Source organism: Argentina anserina, chromosome 6, assembly GCF_933775445.1.
Source record: "Argentina anserina chromosome 6, drPotAnse1.1, whole genome shotgun sequence".
Lineage (NCBI taxonomy): Eukaryota > Viridiplantae > Streptophyta > Magnoliopsida > Rosales > Rosaceae > Argentina > Argentina anserina.
In genome coordinates this window covers 22,564,626-22,584,273 of record NC_065877.1, presented here as the reverse complement: position 1 = coordinate 22,584,273, position 19,648 = coordinate 22,564,626, and the positions used below count along the sequence as shown (strand labels likewise).

Here is a 19,648-nt window from a genome sequence, read left to right as displayed (position 1 = left end):
AGTTACATGCTACTGTCAATTATAAATCTAATTGATATTGTCTATTTGGAATGTACCTACTACTGTCGACTGAGAAACTAACTGATATTGTGGTTTTTGGTGAGTAAAATTTGAAATTTCAAATTTTCTCAAAACATATGCAATATGGTACTTAAATGAAAGCCCATGACATAATGAATAACTTTATATATTGGCTCACCTCCAAATTGCCAAATTTACAGGAAAAAAAAACTAAAAAATGAGGAGAGAGAAATTTGTTAGATCTAGGAGTGTCATGTATAAATTTTAACGAAAATAAAGGTATTTTAGATATTTTTCATTAATTAATTAATTAGTTTTGTTATACTATTCTTTGAGCTTGAAATTATGTCATAATTTATATAATAAATATGAAAAGTGAGTTTTTAATTAATTTAAATGAGATCTATTACCAATAAGTAATTTTATCTATATTATATATTTAATATAATTAATTAAAATATATTTACTCCAATAAATGAATAGAAAGATTAAATAAATAGAGTAGTATCTCATAATAGTCAAACGGATACACCACAATTCCATATTAGCCCTTTGCCCCTTTCAATCTGATTGAGAAAAACGACAGGTCGCAGCGCTCCAATTAGAAGATTTCTCAACCTCTATAAATAAGCAAAGCATTGGCGCCAGTGGAGTCCAGTAGAGTCTCGGAGGTGGTGATTCCTCAGCTTCAAATCTCTACGGAGCACTAAGGTTAAATTCTAACGTTATTGATAAAACCGCCCTTTTTACTTTCCTCAAAATCGTAAAAGTTAGAAACCGAAATAAAAAACTGCTGCAAGTGATTAGGGTCATGGTCATGAGTTTGTAAATTACTCAACAAATTACAAACAGTAATTGATAAAATGCGTCATTAGATTTATGGTTTGGGTAGTGTATGGTTTTAGCATATGAAATTGGGTCATAGCCATTGACGTACAGGGAAAATGAATTATTGCAGGTTGGAAGAGATGTTGTAGATGTTCATAATACTGTAATAGGTAGGAAGACAATGAAGTCATTGGTGCTGTGACATTTGATGCAGTTATCCTGTTATTATAGTCATGCTGATTTACATTTACTGCATTGCCTTTACTGTTGACATTTCTCTTCTGCATCGTGATCTTCGTAGCAGTGTCAGCATATGTACTGGGTTTGGAAATGGCCCTACTGTTAATCGCCTACAGATTAAATTAGCAAAGAAGCTTACTAAAAATTCTACGCAAAAGTTGCCCTTCCTTACTTTTGAGACCAAGGGTTATAAATCTGCAGTGATACAGGACGTTCCAATCTCATCACCTTTGTCTAGGAGTCAGGTTCTTGAACTTCAAACTGCTCTTGATATGGCTCAAGATAGAGTCGGGCAGCGAGGGCAGTTCTAAGGGGAGATGCTCAATCAGTGCAAGTGAGTGTCAAGCACTTTGGTAAGAGCCTTCAATGCAATTTGGCCAAGCCAGACTGCGCTTTTTATGGGATTGCTCCCGAAGGTGCTTGTTTGACACTGGTTTTCCAATTTTTCATTCCGGGTACCCATCGACTAGATAAGTCAATCAGTATGCACTGCAGCCTTCCTGTACTTGACCAAGGGTCCAACTGAAGGACTTTGGTTGGTTTACCCATATCTGCTCAAGGTTTACAACTTTTGAAGTAGTCAGTATTTTATGTCCAGAAAAATTAGTTATGATTCCAAACATGTTGTAGACCATGTTCTCTTAAGATGGTACACTGATTCACAAAAATGGAGTTCTCTCTCCTTCCGTCTTTTCTTATCTTTCTTCTTATAACTTGTCTACCAGGTAGCAGTAGCAAGAAGAAAGTGACTAGTTTTTAACATGAATACAGCCACAGGAAGACTGGATTGGATGTAGGTCTCTTAACTATCTGTTTAAGCTTCAAATTAACTGAAGTTGGAGACACGGATTGCTACCCGGTTCACGCCAGTTGTATGCAATAACATTTTGATTACAATATGTTGTTTTACTTTACAGGTGCTTGTAATTTCTTTAACAAACTACGCCATGAAAATCTCAACTGTTTACTCGATTTTTTTTTTGAAGGTGGATCAGTTGCACCATCAGGTCTTATGTCTCAATTCGTTTGTGTATATGCTTAAAAGTTCAAAGCCTTTATCAAACAAAAATCGATACAAAATTAAGTGACAGTAAAGAAAAAAAAGCATTATATTGAACACTATCAGCTACGCAGATTACAGACTTACAGTGTTATGATACACCATTCATTTTAATCATAATGTCTATAACTACAACTCTACAAGACACAATCTTCAGTAATACAAAGCTTGTTCATTATCCCATCTAATTCCTGCAATGCAACCTTGTAACGGTCTTGTGACTTCCTTCCTTCCTCCACAACCTGCACGATGCATTTATACAGATGATCGTACCTGTGAACTGGGTTATTAATATCAATGCCACTGCAGCTGTGATCGTAAACATAACTGCGCTTGACATCTTTTCTCCATCGTGAAAGAATGTATTGAGCTGGAATCTCCTGTATCCCATTATGGTTTAGGATGGAGAGCGCATGCCTGCATAAATATCCTTTCAAGTTGAACATACCACAGACGCAAAGGACCTCCGTCTCAGATGGATTATACAAAACTTCATATTCTCTCAGTTCCCTCCTATTACCATCAACTTCACTTTCATCCTTCACTGCATATGTAATGACTGGCCCATCAACATTTATTTGTCTTGTGCTAAAACAAGAGTACATCCCCTCTACCTCCTTCCCAAACTTCCTTAAGATGTCATTAGTGTACAGTTCCGAGAGTTGCAACTCAAAATGACTTCCTGATTTGAACATATAACTTGAGTTTCTTGAATCCGTATCTGCCAAGGCTTCCAGCTGATGATGAGTCTGCAGAGCTTGATCATACTTATCTAAAAATTCTTTCAGAGGAGTACTTTTAACCAGAAATTCTTCAGAAAATGAAGAGAGAACCTCATTTGGTTGCATAGGAAACATCCCTGCCAAAAACATATCCTTCAAATATACTGGAACCCACCGCTTTCGATCCTCAAATAATGCTTGAAGCCATTTATGATCCCTAATTCCATGACGCTGGATCATATTTTCCCAGGCTGCTTCAAATTCCTCCACCTTCAAAGAGAAGTAAACTGCTCTTATAAAAGCTGCTTTAATTGCTTCATACTCAATTAGTCCACCTAAATTTTCTGGAACTTTGTGCATTATTTGAGACAAGCAAAGACAGTGAGAAGCTCTAGGAAAAACATCAGCAATAGCAATTTGTAACGTTCTGCATTGGTCAGTTATGATGGCTTGTGGAGGACGTCCCAATATGCATGTAAGCCAAGCTCTAAACAACCATGTATAGGATTCAATAGTCCCACTTGCAAGTAAACCACATCCCAGCAGCACAGATTTTCCATGGTGATTAACTCCACTGAACAAGACTAATGGAACTTCAAATTTGTTCTCCAAGCATGCAGTGTCAATGGAAACTACATCACTGAAATAAGTGTAAGCAACTCTACTCCTCGCATCAGCCCAAAACAAATTTCTCAAGCATCCTTTCTCATTTAGTTCCACTACATAAAAGAAGTCTGGATCCATCAATTGCAAGCGAGAAAAGAAATTCTGAACAGCTTGGGCATCTCCTTCTTTAAGTTTCAGCTGATTGGAGTAGTCCACTTTATCACCAGATCTTCCTTTGTCAACATCTATGCTTCTGTTACCCTCAGAATCAACAATCACTGTTCGGAACAGCCTGATCTTTTGTACTTCTTCAGCATTATCCAACTGCAATGATCTTTTTGTTCCACCACCTATGCTCTTGTGGGATTTATAAAATTTACCACTCGCTGGACTGATCAAATGATTGTGCTCAAGCTCAACTTCAATAATTCTCCACCTGTTGGATTCCATTAACCTAAACTTCACCATTGCTGGACAACCTGTCCTAGTCTCCGGCCTCGGGCGATTAGCTTCACTCTTCTTTTTGAAACCTGCACTACTGCAGCTAAGCTTCCCTCTATATCTCTCCTTGGTCTTTCTATACCATGTATTGCTCACTCTAACCCCAAAACCCTGTTGCTTAGCGTAGCAATTGTAGAAGTAGTACACATCCTCATAAGAATCAAACTCCATTCCAGCCGATGGAGGGAGAGGATTCTCTCCTTGTATAATTCCAGTTTGAGTTACAAACTCTGTCATTGCACAGTCTCCTTCAATCTCATAACCATCAGCATCATCATCACCCGCTGGATCCGTGTTGAGAGAATCTTCATCCATCTAAACACCATATTTTAAAAAACCAACACATCTCTTAACAAAAAACATAAAAACAGTAAAATCCAATTGAATTTAGACAATAGCATAAACACATCCCTAAAAAATCAGTCAACAAAATCTAAATTTCTTCGCTTTCAAATGCCCTAATATCATCGGCTACCCAGATTATCACACCAAGCTAGTGATCTTCTGTTCATGTCTCAATCATATCAAAGTGTTAAACACAGCAACTATTGGGTTTTTTTTTTCCTAATATTGGAGAAAGCCAATTACTAGTTTTGAATTCTAAAACTTTTGCCTATCATCAATCAACTCAGCACTTGGTAACTTCTCCACCATTTTCTCAGGAACCAATTCATGAAAGTTGAACTGAATACCACTCTACCAAATTTGAGAGTGGAATTGGCACATACCAATTACTCAGTTATACAAGAAATGACAAATTTAAAAGGATAGAAAAACAAGAAACGAGAGATATATTTTGGGTTTTGGAAGTGGGTTTAGGGTTTAAAGGGTTTTACCTGTTGAGAGATCAGGAGGGCTGCTGCTCTGTCAAGTCGGAGTCTCTGACCAGAGCCTCAACTTGTACCGTGAATTATGGTGTTTCTCTTTTGGTGCCCCAGATGGTCATGCATTCCTACCATTCCAACATAGACAATTTGTATCACGTGCCAGACACATCTTTTTCTCTTTTTTTTTTTTTGGTGATCGAGTGAATTTGATTAGTGACGTCAGATGGGCTGAATTTGACTGGTGGAGTTAGTGATTCGATTTGAGATATGAATAAATACATCCTTAAACCGAATTATGCTATAATATAATTATAAGGAAATCTTAATGGTTGTGTGTCATAATTAGAATATGAATCTTTTGTACTTGTGAAAGTTTTACATATAATCTTGGGATGATGAGATTTGTTAATCTATAATGGCGTCAGATAAACCACCCTTAAACCGAATTATGCTATAATATAATTATAAGGAAATCTTAATGGTTGTGTGTCATAATTAGAATATGAATCTTTTGTACTTGTGAAAGTTTTACATATAATCTTGGGGTGATGAGATTTGTTAATCTATAATGGCGTCAGATAAACCACTCTAGTTTATGGCCAATGCATCAGCTCCATAAGTGTAGCGTATGGTAAAGATGATCAGTTCGAGAAATACAATGTGCATGGGAAACTGAAAGATGTCACCAAGAGGTGTTAAGCTCACTCCAATTTGAGACCAACAAAAGGTCATATGGACCATTGGGAGTTGAAGAAGGCACACCTTACTACATTCGTGTATGTAATGGTTGGCGCCTAGATGCAATCGGGTTTCATGTACAGTATCCCCATGGTCACGAGAGAAAACGCTTTCAGATAGTTCGGAAGCATCTTTCCAAAGCGTACGAGTCCTCGATTCAAATCTCTAAAACTCTTACAAGTGTTGAGTGCACATTAATAAGCTTGTGATTATTTCTTCTAGGATCGAGTGTAAATCAATTTGAATGTTGCATCAAATTGATTAAAGTGAATGATTATATCAAACGTTGCTGTTCAATGGTGAGCTTGAACACTTTGTTTGACATTTTTGGTCGAGGCCTTAATTTAATTACAGTAGTGTTTCTCATTAAATTTCCAGTTCGTATGTATCGTACTGATAAATAAACGCTTGAAGTAACCTTGAGTCCTTAACAAACCCCTTGTTTCAACAGAAGAGCAGAGTGATGACACTACAGTTAATAATTACAAAAGCCTCGACATCATTAACATACAAGTTTTCAGGTCCATGCTTCTCTTCTATCTCATGAACCCTTTTCAAAGACTCTTCAAATGTTTGCAGTGCTACATTGTAATGGTCAAGAGAGATCACACCTTCCTCTACAATTTGCAGGGCACTTCAATACAACTGACTGAACCACTGCATACGGTCATTAACATCAACACTACTGGAGCCATGCTTGTAATCCTTTTTCCATCGTGACAAAATGTACTTAGAAGGGATCTCCTCCACCCCATTAAAATTGAGGACGCACAAAGCATGCCGGCATAGATACCCATTGAAGTTAAAGCAACTGCAGATACAACGAACCTCACCTGCTGTTCTGTTGTACATAACTTCATAATCTCTTATCTCTCGCTGATTCCCATCTGCCACGACACGCTCCTTGACCAAGAATATTATGATTGGCCCATCAATGTGCAACTGTGTAGTGCTAAAACAAGAATACATCTCCTCCACTTCCAACTGGAATTTTTTGAACATGTCACTAGTGTAAACTTTCGAAAGCTGCAGCTCAAAAGAACATTTTGTTTTTAACAGGGGACTTGAGCTTCTTGACTCGATATCCGCAAGCGCTTCTTCCTTGTGCTTCTTCTGTAGAGCCAATTCGTACTTGTCCAGAAATTCTTTCAGTGGAGTTTGCTTGTGTACGTATTTTTCAAAAAATGGACTCAAGGTTTCACCTGGACGAGCGGCCGACATTCCGGCAAAAAATGTGTCTTTCAAGTAAACTGGAGCCCACCTAAATCGGTCTTCATACAAAGATTGAAGCCACTCATGATCACCCACTCCAAAATGGTGAATTATGTACCTCCATGCTGCTTCAAATTCTATAACCTTCAGAGTTTCATAAACTGCTTTAAACAGTGCCTTCCTAATTGCATCATAATTGCGTGATCCTCCCAACTTCTCTGGAACCTTTTTAATGATCAGAGACAAACCAAAGTGATGATGACAGCTAGGAAACACCTCAGATATTGCACTCTGCACAACAGTGCACCTGTCAGTAATAACTGTTTGCGGAGAACGTCGTGACACACATGTAAGCCAAGCTTTGAACAACCAAATATAGGATTCTGTCGTCTCCCCTGCAAGCAAAGCACAGCCAAGAAGCATCGCTTGACCATGGTGATTTATCCCCACTAACGCCACAAGTGGGATCTCAAATTTATTTGCCAAGTATGTGTTGTCAAAATATATCACATCACCAAAATAACTGCACGCCGCCCTTGACCTAGCATCAATCCAAAACACATTTCTCAAACGCCCATCATCATTGATGTCCACCAAGTAAAAGAAGTTTGGATTTGTTAACTGCATACGACAAAGGTAATTATAGATTGCTTGTGTGTCACCTTTTTTCAGGTTCAACTGATTGGGAATATCATTCCTGGCTTCTGTTGCATGTGAATTGGATAGTCCACCACCCCCTGAATCTATAACAAGTGCTCGATACAGTTTGATTGTTCGCTTTTCTACATCTGAACTTGACTGTGACTTCCTCTTTGTTCCACTTCCCATTTTTTTCATCGATTTGTAGATCTTTGTACCTATAAATGGTTATGTTCAAGTGAAACTTCAAGTATCCTCCACCTTTTGGAGTCTACTAACCTCATCCTTAGCATTGCAGGACAACCAGTTCTTGTCTCCTTTCTTATACGGTTCACATCTTTAATCCTTTTGAAACCTTGACTGCTGCAACAAAGAACAGCACCATACTTCTCTTTACTGTTCCTCTTAAACCACGAATTCTTCACTCTAACACGAAACCCCAGTTCCTTAGCATAGCAATTGTAATAATTATAAGCATCCTCATATGAATCGAACTCCATTCGTATAGCAGGTGCAACAAACTCTTTTTTTCCTTCTCCAACACAAGCTTCAGCATCCTGTACCTGATCACTATTAAGAGAGCCTAATTCCATTTGAAAGAGACGCAAAACTCCTCAATTTCCAACTTTAATGGTTTAACAGAAGAACAATTTCATAGACCGACCTACACAAGAAAACACAATGCTATCACTATATTTCCGTAAACTACGATTTACAGCTAACACTAAACCCATCCTTAAAAAAAAAACCATCCTAAAGATCCAAAGTTCCAATCCTTTTTCCAAGTGATGAATACATGAGTACAGCACAAGAATCATACCCACTCGAATCGTCAAATGGTAACCATAACATCAAAATCCGAACTTTTACAAGCAAATGCTAGAGCTTGTGTACAAATACAGAAAGAAACCAGAAAACCCAGTTGGGTTCTCAAAAAAAAGCAACAAACAATTGAGAAAAAAAACAATGAACAAAGTATGAGCTCTGAATTTGTCATCAGTTCAAACTAGAAAAAGCAATAATCTGCACTCCAACATAAGAACTTAAATTTCATTCTAAAATAAGTTCCAGGAGAGCAAACAGGTCATTAGAAACATACAAATTCCTAAATACAATTAAACATGGGAAAGCTTTGAGTCAAAAGCAGGACCCTAAGAAAGTAGGGACGAGGTTCGGAATGAACTGAAGCAACTGACTGAGAATGAAAAAGGGTACTTACAGGATTGCTACGAAATTAAAGATCCGGGAAGAGAGAGGGTTTGGCCGGCCGCCGAGGTGGTCGGTTCAATTTTGAACATGAGAATCTCAGTTATGGGATCACATCGAACACTTGACTTGGGTTTCCTTTATTCAGAAGTTCCTCTTCTACTTGGGTAGAGACTAGTCTCACATCAGTTTGCCATCGTTCTATTATGCTTTGTTGGTCGCTTTTCTTGTGTTTCCTTTCGTTTTATATTGAAGTCGACTCGGACGGAAATTATAACTCAACCGGAGAAAATCAATCCATTTATGGATGACACTCGTGTACGAGTAATTTGGTACAACTTATTGAAATGTATTGAGATTTGAGACCGTAGCTCTACGATATTGTAGACGATCAGTTGTTTTAGAATAGGATAAAAAAAATTAGAGTAGTTGATTTGTTCTTTCAATAAACCATGGTATACTATAATTTGCACTATGAATCTATGATGCTATAACTCATCATATATCACTGACAAAATAGCAAGAAACTTGTCCAAACATCTTACTATGGGTGAGAAACGCCAGCATTGACATTGATCCAGCTGAAATTCAAAACAAATTTGACTTTATACTCACCATAGGAGACAAATTGACAGACTTTGGGAAATGAGTGTCTTTCAAGTGTCAACTTTAGTTATTAGCAACCACGGGGGGATAGTAAAAACTAGCTAAGGAGTGTAAAATAAAGCATTTTGGTTTAACCATCGGTTGTCATGCATTGATAATTTATAGTGACCTGAAGCTCAATGTGTATTGGCAACTCTTTGGCCACTAAAGGTGATACAATGTAAAGCATATACGGTACATAGATCAATTGAAAACGCGACCCTTAGCATGTGGTCTGATTTCATATGTAGTAGCCAAAGTACACTTGGTTGTAGAGTCTGAACTCCGAAGAGATGGTATACCTGTTCAAAGTATGAAGACATAGGGCCTTCATCCCATCTCAACTTTCCCATTATCTTCTTTCACTCCACTTCAAAAGTTTGGAACTTCAAATTCTCCACGTCATATGTTCGACTTCGTGTAGGAGCAAGCAACCTGAGGGATATCCAAGACTGTTAACTTGATCAAGATTTCTGCATGGACGCAAAAAAAAAAAAATCCCTATACCCAGAAATTCATAAAACATTTTCATAGAATAAATGACACATGAAGCACTCCTTTTGGTAAAGAAGATTCAGAGTTGTCCACTGCAACTAGTTCCTGCTCTACATAGAGATCAGCATTCCGGATGTATTATTTGCGTTCTTTTCTCATTTCCTACTAACTTTTACAAATTGTATGTACATAACTTTATTGAAATCTTTGCTATTTATTATGAAAAGAATGAAAGGAGCATTATTTAGTATTTACAATTAGTGAGCGCTGCACAAAATCATGCACCTCCAGGGAAGGACTCCAATTGACTGAACACTTCTTACTAAGGAGGTTATTAGAGTTACCGTTGAATATACTTCAATGCAACTAAACACTTGCCAATTATGTCTCACACTTGGTGGCGGATCACATCACTCTAGTACTGTTCACTGACAATCATCTTCTTGCACATGCCCAAGTGACCTGAAGTTTCCAAAAGACATTTAGCACTGCATAATGGAAAGCAATAATTGCAACACTAAACAAATACTCGGACATCACTATGCAGAGTTGAAAATCCAAAAACACATTAATTTGCAGTACTAAACAATTGGTTGATAATTGTCCACAGAATAGATATGAAATCGAGTTTGAAAACTAATAATATTACTGCAGTATCAATATTGAATTTTTTCATCAAGATGGAGATAAGGGTGATCAAGAATAAACTCTAATCCAGTGGCGGGTTCCAGCTTTTGGTCTTTCTAGATCAGGGAACTTCATATTCTGGGAAAGCTTCCAAGCCAATACAAAACAAACCGAATTGAATGATTGGGAGAACATGAAACCAACAATAAACTTATAAACCAAGCCAGTCTCATAAATACAGCATCAAGTAACTTACAGACCAACAAAAACTAGGGGCTGACAATTGATTTATTTAAAGAGTACTAAAAAAACCTCACAGCATAACAACAACATACAATTTAATTTGCAGAACACTGAAGTAAGATGAGAAACTCGGATTGATTTCACGAAACTCATGGCCAAAATACTTTGAGCACAGAGGCAATAGAGTTTAATCGACAAAGTGGTGAGACAAAACAACAACAGAACCTGACGTGATATTTTGTGGAGTCGGGGGGTCTCCAATCTTTTCTTCCTCTTGACAAGAAAAAGAGGGGCCAAGTAATTTATGAATGAGTGGAGATAGATAAAGCCAGATATGTTCAACATAATTTTTGGATACAGGATATTAGGCAAACCAGGCAAGCTTATTATTGTTAATATTAGCGTTCATAAAATCAACAGTTTTGACTGATTTGAGTATAAAAAATTAAAAATCATAGTAAAACCAAGTGGACAAGGTTTACACAGAAAGAGAAGCTAGACAAAAAACCCTAAACCACAAATTTTAACCAATCAAGATATCCTCTTTCATCATCCAAGAAAGAGTGCATTTGGTGGCATGGTAATGTTGTCCAAATATTCATACGTAAAATCCTAGAACAAAATTACATGTATAATGTATTAAGTTTACAGCAAATCTTACTTGTTTGTAAATGCTCCAAGGAGAATGTACTACTGGATTGTCATAAATAGCTTGAACCTGATTCTAACATAGTTACTGGAGGAGATCCTTCTCACTGAATTCCTGGTAGCCACTTGTCTTCCTTACTTCACTATTTCATGAAAACAAAACACCTCTTTTCTCTCTCCTTTTTAGCTTATCGATCTTTAATCATATAGCAGCACTGTAGTGAGGAGAATTGGAAGCTTTATATAGACATCTGTATCAGCTATACCTGCTTGTCTGCAACAAGACGAACCCTGTTCAAAGACTCTTTAAATGCTTGCCAACATACCATGTAATGATCATGAGAAATCATCCCTTCCTGAACAACCTGCATTGCTCTTCTATACAAATGATCAAACCACTGAACTGGGTTCGTGATATCAACATTATTGCAGCCAAGATCTGGTACATACAAGCGCTTGAAGTCTTTCCTCCACCGTGGAAGGATATACTGAAATGGTATTTCTTCCACACCATTATAGTTGAGGATACATAAGGCATGTCGGCACAGGTACCCATTTAAATTGAAGCAACTGCACATGCAACGAACTTCTGCTCCAGCTTTGTCATACATAACTTCAAAATCCCTAACACCCCTCAAAATTTCTTCCCCTTCACGTTCTTTGATCATGTATGTCACTATTGGTCCATTTGTATGAACTTGAGTAATGCTAAAACAGGATGACATCATTGCAACCTCATGTTGAAACTTTCTGAATACATCTTTCGTGAGGAATTTCGAGAGCTGCAACTCATAGTAGCACCGTGTTCTTAGAATGGGGTTCAAGTCTCTGGACTCTACATCATTATGAGCTTCTTCATGACGCTTATTTTCCAGAACTAAATCATAAACCTTGAAAAACTCTTCGAAAGAAGTGTTTTGATGAATATGACCATCAAAAAATGGCCTTGTGGACTCACCATTTTGAAGATCGGGCATTCCCGACAAACATGTGTCCTTTGAATAAGCTGGACCCCAGCGTTCACGATCTTCATACAAAGTTTGAAGAAATTCATGATTTCTAATTCCAAATCTCTGGATCATAATCTCCCACCCTGATTCAAACTCATCCACTTTTGATGAGTCGTATACAGTTCTACTTAAAAACATCCGAAATGCCTCATAGTCTTGCAGTGCTTCCATATTCTCGAGAATGCTTTGCACAACATTTGCAGTACAGAGACGATGATGAGCCCTAGGAAATACCTCTACTATAGCACTGTGAATGGCCTTGCACCGGTTCGTGATGATAGTCTGTGGAGGGCGACCAGACATACAAGTAAGCCATGCCCTAAATAACCATATATATGTCTCCAGTGTCTCATCAGCAAGCAAACCACAACCAAGCAAAATTGTCCTCCCATGGTGATTTACTCCAACAAATGCCACAAGCGGAACCTCAAAATTGTTTGACAAGCATGTAGTGTCAAATGCAACTACATCACCAAAGTAACTGTATGCAGCTCTGGACCTAGAATCAATCCAAAACACATTCTTTAATTGGCCTTCATCACTGAGATCATTGACATAGAAAAAATTGGGATCAGTTAGCTGTACCCCACTAAAAAATTCATAAATTGCTCTTGCATCTCCTTGTTTGAGTTTTAGTCTCTTGGACACATCAAAATAGCTGCTACTTTCTCCTTCATAAGAGTTTGAACTTCCATGACCAACTATGTGAGCACCAGGTGTCCAATATAACTTGATAGTGCGTACTTCAACATCAAGGGTTGGCTCCATCTTTCTTTTAGCCCCAGAATCCATCTTCTTGTGAGACTTGGAGTTCTGTGCTCTTTCAGGATCAAATAAATGGTTGTGTTCAAGCTTGATTTCATCCACCCTCCATCTGTTAGATTCTACCAGTCTCAACCTTATCATTGCTAGACAACCAGTTCTGGTTTCTTTCTTGCGACTATTTACTTCTTTGCTTGTTTTAAAACCCTCAGAGTTGCAACATAGAACTGCACCCCGTTTCTCTTTGCTGTTACGTTTTGTCCACGAAGACTTCACCCTGATGGCAAATCCAAGTTCCTTAGCATAGCAATTATAATAATTGTAAGCATCATCATATGACTCAAACTCCAAACCCACAACTGGTTGGGGATAAACCTTCTCTTGAGATCCGCCACTTTGAATATCAATAACAGCATCATCATTCCTGCTCATCTCATTGTCACTGCCTTGAATTTCAAATACCTGTTCATTCAGGTCACCTCTGTCATTTTCATTGTCATTGCTCTCAATCTCAAAAAACTGATCACCTGTATCATCCCTTTCACTTTCGTCCCCACTCCCTTCAACCTCAAACAATTGCTCGCAATCATTTCCGATGTCACAATTTTCGTCCTTCAAAAGTTGCTCGCTGTTTTGAGAACCTTCCTCTATCTGAAACAGTAAGCAATCCTACAATTGTTAAGATAGTCTACAACAAGCAGCATTAGTTTTATATAAGAACGAAAAGTCAGGCATGATGAAATCCTGTTTTGTTGCTACAAAGTGACCGCTCGCTCTAAATTTTCTCCACGACATAAATGTAGCTCAGGTCCTTAACTATCGACCCTGCGTGAAGCTACAACGCTCATTGTGCAGCCTTATATAGTGTTTCCAATCTTTTAGCATTCTCTTCCTATGTGATCAATTGATCACACTCCTTAGCTCAATAAGCCTTGGGTTTCGATTCGACTACTCCTATTAACTTGCTCAATTTTATAATATTCTAATTTCGTAATTCAGGAAGTTAAATTTCATCAGAAGCTTCATGAATCACTAAAATCACATTAATTTAACACTACTTTGGCAATAATGTGAATTCATAAATTGTATTGCACTAATTTCAAAATATAAATCTCAGCATGGTATACAATAATAGAGCTCAAATTTCACTACAAATTCCTCTTCCAAACCTTTGAAATTGTGAAGCAATCAATCTGAGAGACGAAAACGACGAGTTGGGGAGAGAGAGACTTACGGTGATGTGGAGGTCGGAGTTTAGAGACAAGGTCCGGTTGGTCGGAGAACTAGTGATATCGTTGCCGGTCATAGCTTTTGCAGAGAGAGAGAGAGCTTATGGCACGGCCTAGTGTCAAAGCTGCGTGACCCTAGCTTTACCCTCCGGAGATTTTTGTATTTTTAGACCCTATTTTTTCATGTATTTGCAAATCGAGGAAATTTTTTTATCTTAGCCATTACCATTGGAAAATTCTAAAATAGTAAAATACATGGATGCATCTCAAATCTTCTTGCCATCATTATTTTGTGATTATGGTAAAGGAAACAATATTCGTTGTCAACTATGAACTATGGGATGTGAGATGCATAGAAATGCATAACATACACACAAACTCTTCATTTAATCACCTCATTAATTGAACATCTAAAATAATCCTAAACTAATAAGTTAATGTACCATCAGCGATCAACCATCAGCCAAGAGTCCGTTCATCTATCGGACAACAATTTCTCGGTTAGTCTAACTTGTGTTCATCAAATATATAATTGGATAGTTGTCTTCTCAACTCTGTGTTGACAGGCCCCACAATCTACATCCAAGAAGGATGTTTGTTCATTAGTCTCTGTGCTATATCGGCTAAGAGGATTTTAGAGCGCGCCAAAAAAACATTTGGTTAAGATTTTTCAAGTCCATTCATAACTATGTAATTATGTATTGCAGCGCAATGGCAATGGAAACCGACTAATCTCAACCATCATTACTATATTAATGTGAAAACTTAAAGTTTGAGAACCTTACTGGCCATTTAAGTCTTAATCAACTTAATGAGTAAATGCATGTATCATGTGTTTGGGGTTAACATAACAATTGGTGAGAGAGGGCAAGCAGTGCACGACCCAATTTTTTTTTTTCTGTTTGCTCCTTTGTTAATTAATATTATCCTCTCTTTTTTTTCACAATTGCATTGTTTTCAACAAAACTTGATTTTTTTCATACTTCTTCCGTCTTATTTTCTCTTAAATTGTTAATCTTCTCCTTTCATTATGAATAAGACTAATAGAAAGAATCAAAGAGTTCGGTTGTCGATTGATGTTCTCCTAAATCAAAATTTATTTCTATGCTACCTCTATAAATGGATAGACTTAATAGTGATCCTTCACAATTATTCTGATATTCTGAATTCGACGGCTTCGGTGTTCGGAGCTTTATATAATCGCCTTTTTTTTTTCTAATTTTGCCAATAAAAAAAATTTTTTTAATTAAAAAAATTGTACAAGGGCCCTTTTTTTTTTACCCGCACGGAGCCTCAAATCTCTCACGACCGCCCTGTGGTTGTGTTTGGCTTTTCCCTGGTGTATTTTTGAGGTAGCCTCTTGGTCACCGGATAAGAGCTTATTTCTAGTTCGTAATTAACTTGTTGTAAGAGAAAATGCACCAGGTGCGTTTTGGACGGGCAAGACCATCAAAAATGGCAGAAAATTGAAAAAGTGGAATACAGCGCAAAGACCACTTTTTTCCCCGACCAAAGGCAAGAGGTAACTCTGGCCCTTTGACCAACCCGACCAGTCTCTCCCACATGCAACTCACATGTCCATCGAGCAACTCGAATCTCATCACTTTCCCTCTTTCTCCAAACCTAAACCCCTCGCTCACTTCTGCAATTCATCACCTACCACTCATCGTCAATTGAGGATGAGATTCGGTAAAGGGCTCAGAGAGCAGAAGAGGCTGAAGCCGTTGTCCGATCCAGTTCGTTCCCTAGTAGCGACGTTGCCGTCTCCAATCTCGAAGACGACGGGAAGAGACTAGCAGGTGGCCCCTAGAGTCCACAACGGTGGTGGCTTCAATCCGGAGACAGAGGCTTCAGCTTTATTCCATTATGTTCGTCTTTTTATTCTCAACTCTTTGAGTACTCTATTGGTTGATAATCGTTTCGATACGATATGATATCGATCACGAGAGTATTGATTGATCAAGTTGATTGTGATCGATTACAAAAACATTTGTAACCAAGTAGATGCGTCTTTCTACATCCTCAGCCTTGTGTGGTGATTTGATTTTCAACAATTTGTGACTCTGTAATTTTCATGATGGTCTTGTATATGGTGGAAGAGGGGACGCTGCAAGCTAGTACTGTTGCTGATCATATTTAGGTTTGTTGGAATTTAGCACCTATATGTTCATATTTCCTGTTATATGGATAATTGTAAGTAAGTGGAGTGGTGACATTTTATTGCTCAAGTGGTTTTGGAATTCTCTATTCTACTTTCTACCTTTCAGAACAATGTATATTAGTATGAATTACTGTGCATTCATATCAATTCTTTGTTTGATTTTGGTGCAAGGCCGTTCTAGGAAGTGTAATGAACTATTGTGCTTATCATGCTCACTGCAATGTTATGATCATGAAGAGGCCTAGAATCAAACACTAGCCTGTCTAGTTGATTGTCTTCTGCTCCTTTGTTAGACTACCCCTTGCACAATGGATTGAGTTTGTAGCTTCCTAAATCTCTTGGACTATGCATATACTTGGTAAATTAGCAAGACCCCTATTGCTTCAATTATTACTTTTGTTGTCTCTATGGAATTAGAACTTATAATTCAAAGTTTTATGCAGTATAAGTAATTGTGCTACTTTTTGACATTCTCGTAAGGGGTAGTTTATCTCAATGCATATTACTCATTTGGTTTCAGTTATATTTTGGAGGATGATATGATCTGGTGAAGTTTGCTAAGATCTTGTTTTGTGTTCTATCCCTCAAATATTTGTTCTTGTGTATCTTAATTCGGAAACTCTGTGAAGTGCGATCTATGCTATCCCTTATGTATGTTTTGTGCATTCTCTATATGATTTAATCCTTTGAACCTCTAGTATATCACTCCTTTGTTTCCAGGTTTTTGATAGTGTGATCTGTCAACCAAAAGGAACCACTTATTGAGGTTGAAAGTCTTGTTCTGAAGAGAAAAACAGATTTATTGATTTTTCTGAAAACTACTGCTGTGCTCATTTTGCCCTTTTCGTTTCTAAGCTGATCATTATGCTGCCATGTTCTCCAGAAACCTAATATTTTCAATCAATTTTCAAGCTAAAATAGCAAACCATCATTTCAGTGCCAAGATTGGCATTTGTCGTTTCATCATTTTCTCCTGTTTGAGAACCTTATAAGTTACACCCCGGGTTTTGGGGTGTGACAATAACTTCCTGGAACGCCATGTTCATCTGACACTTCATAACTCCTAAGACATGTTTGTTTGATGTAGCATGGTACCTGTGTGGTTGCATTATGTGCCAGACACTGTATTTTGAACTGCATTATGCAAATCATGACAAGTACTGATTATGCGCAACACGATATGAATGTAACATTTACGTGTCATTTGTGATATTAATTCATCTTTATAGCATTTTTGTGCACATGCTTTTGATACAATCAAGTTAATGTCTTAGATTAAGTGATGAGACTTACCAATGTATGCTTTTAATCTATTTCTTCTCTGTTTGAAGCACTGGTTCCTTGAGCTTTCTATCTTTTTTCTATCAATGTCTTAATATTTCAATATTTTGATGTTTGCAGGTCAAGATATACATATGCTCCAAGGTTGTTTGGCTCTATACTTATGTGAGAAGACCGAGAATACATCTGCTCTTATTGTTTGTTAGAATTGTGAGGAGTAAGGAAGGTCTCACTCATTTAGTTAGGAGCTGCAAATCTGTTGAGATTGAAATGCTTTCTGATTTGTTTTGTCAGGAGCTTTCTTTTTTTCTTTAGTTTGGACTACTACTTGTAAATGTTCAAATTGTTGATAATCAAATTATGTTCTTGACATCAAGTGCTCTTCATATACTTGTGCAAATTCAAAAGTATTGTCTTGTTTACACTTACTGCTACCAGTGATTGAGTTAGATTTATGGTTCCAACTAATGAAAATAAACATGGTGCAATCAAATTAATGAAAATAAAAATAAAAATATAGTTGCACAAGAACCATTGGATTAATAACATTGCACAAGTACCATTGGATTAAATAATAGATAATTTGTGAAGCATTGACCTTGCCTTTTTGGGGTGCATGAAAAAAACTAAAGGGAGTCAAAATCCTCTCTGTGGGTAAAATCCTCTCTGGATAAAACCCTCTCCATCCGTCTCTGTGAACAAAGCGGGAACGACGCGGTGATTTGACATTATTCTAAAAAGGGCTATTATACTGTGAAGTCAGGGTATTGGTTGGGAATGGAATTGAAGCATGTCGGAGTTAACACTGGTGGTAGTGGCATGAGTGCATATTCAAACTCCATATCAATTTGGAGTATCATTTGGGGCATTTTGGTTCCTCCCAAAGTTAAGCTATTTTTATGGCGTACATGTCATGCATTCTTGCCCTGTGTTGAGCGCTTGTTCAAGCGCAAAGTGCGTCCCTCTAACATGTGTGATAGATGTGGTAGAACCCTGAAACTGTTATTCATAGCTTGTGAGAGTGTCGAAAAGCAAAAAAATGTATGGAAGTGCACTTGGTTGAATGGAGTGGTTAAGGTCTGGAAGCCTTCATCTTTTGTTGATTTATTGAGCAAAGTTGCAGAAGAAGGGACCGAGAAGGAGCTTGTCTTCTTTGGGTTAGTGAGCTGGTGGATTTGGAAATGCAGAAATGATGTTGTGCATGGTAAACCTGAGATTGATCCTATAGTGTTAATTGATCGATGTTGGAGTTGGCAATGTGAGCTTTTTAGTTTAAATTGCCACAATGATACTACTCTTGCAGCCTCTTCTCATGCCTCTGATGGTGTCGGGCAAGTGTGAACATCCAGGTATGTGGAGATACTCCTACTATGTTCTTTGATGGAGCTTTAGATAATAATAAAGGAGTTGTGGGGTTATGAGCTATTATTTTGAGACCAGATAGAAGTCTAATGGGTGCGTTATTAGTCCATGTGCCTCTCCTTCTTTCTCCAACAGCTACTGAAGCACTAGCTTTATGACATGGGATTAGGTACTGCAAAGAGATTGGTATTAGATGTGTGACAGTCAAGGGTGATGCTCTTAATGTGTTGAATGGTCTGAGAGTAATTAGATGGGATCTCAGTGATATTGGAGGTGTCCTTGATGCAGTATGAATGTTGACGGCTGAATTTGATATGATTTCATGGAAGCATGTCAAAAAGTGTTTTAATCATATAACTCATAGGCTAGCCCGAAAAGGCGATGTCCTTGTCTCGAGAGTGGTATTGTATGGATGCAGGGCCGAGATGGCTTCAAAACATACTTGAAAAAAGATTAGTTTGTTTTGGGATCTAGGTTGAGTTTCCCCGCTGCTTCTGGATGTTTTCTCATTTGTTTTGTTAATAAAGTTTGTTTTCAATTAAAAAAAATGAGAGAGGCAAAAAGCAAAAATGGGAGGTAAAATCT

At 37.6% G+C, this 19,648-nt stretch overlaps 3 protein-coding genes and 1 long non-coding RNA gene across 6 annotated transcripts; 2 read left to right on the top strand and 2 right to left on the bottom strand.

The window, feature by feature from the left end:
• Positions 1-1,082: 1,082 nt before the first annotated feature.
• LOC126797081 (uncharacterized) lies at positions 1,083-1,698 on the top strand. The gene is given in 2 exon segments (XM_050523763.1): positions 1,083-1,374; positions 1,377-1,698. Coding segments are annotated over 2 exon segments (531 nt in total). The 3' UTR covers positions 1,616-1,698.
• Positions 1,699-2,174: 476 nt separating this feature from the next.
• Positions 2,175-8,829, bottom strand: LOC126797079 (uncharacterized). The gene is given in 5 exon segments (XM_050523762.1): positions 2,175-4,293; positions 5,896-5,936; positions 5,993-7,618; positions 7,621-8,058; positions 8,614-8,829. Coding segments are annotated over 4 exon segments (4,041 nt in total). The 5' UTR covers positions 7,988-8,058; positions 8,614-8,829; the 3' UTR covers positions 2,175-2,286.
• A 507-nt stretch (positions 8,830-9,336) lies between these two features.
• On the bottom strand, positions 9,337-14,382 carry LOC126798146 (protein FAR1-RELATED SEQUENCE 8-like). Of its 2 annotated transcripts, none has more exons than XM_050524997.1 (4): positions 14,265-14,382; positions 11,272-13,681; positions 10,085-10,202; positions 9,337-9,718 (listed from the first exon to the last, which is right to left on the bottom strand). In XM_050524997.1, the coding sequence occupies exons 1-2, from the start codon at positions 14,334-14,336 to the stop codon at positions 11,519-11,521; spliced, it is 2,235 nt and encodes a 744-aa protein (XP_050380954.1). In that variant the 5' UTR covers positions 14,337-14,382; the 3' UTR covers positions 9,337-9,718; positions 10,085-10,202; positions 11,272-11,518. The 2 variants fall into 2 exon arrangements, with proteins under 2 accessions (XP_050380954.1, XP_050380955.1); XM_050524998.1 differs by having other exon boundaries at positions 9,337-9,680.
• Positions 14,383-15,705: 1,323 nt separating this feature from the next.
• LOC126799433 (uncharacterized) lies at positions 15,706-18,071 on the top strand. 2 transcript variants are annotated; one of them, XR_007672621.1, is made up of 2 exons: positions 15,706-16,399; positions 17,822-18,071. It is a non-coding gene; the product is annotated as an uncharacterized LOC126799433 (long non-coding RNA). The 2 variants fall into 2 exon arrangements; XR_007672622.1 differs by lacking the exon at positions 15,706-16,399 and adding an exon at positions 16,407-16,778.
• The last annotated feature ends 1,577 nt before the right edge of the window (positions 18,072-19,648 follow it).

Coding starts and splice junctions, on each gene's coding strand:
- LOC126798146 (XM_050524997.1), bottom strand. CDS start 14,336: ATGACCGGCAACGATATCACTAGTTCTCCGACCAACCGGACCTTGTCT. Junction 13,682..14,264: donor ACTCCGACCTCCACATCACC/GTAAGTCTCTCT, acceptor TTACTGTTTCAG/ATAGAGGAAGGTTCTCAAAA.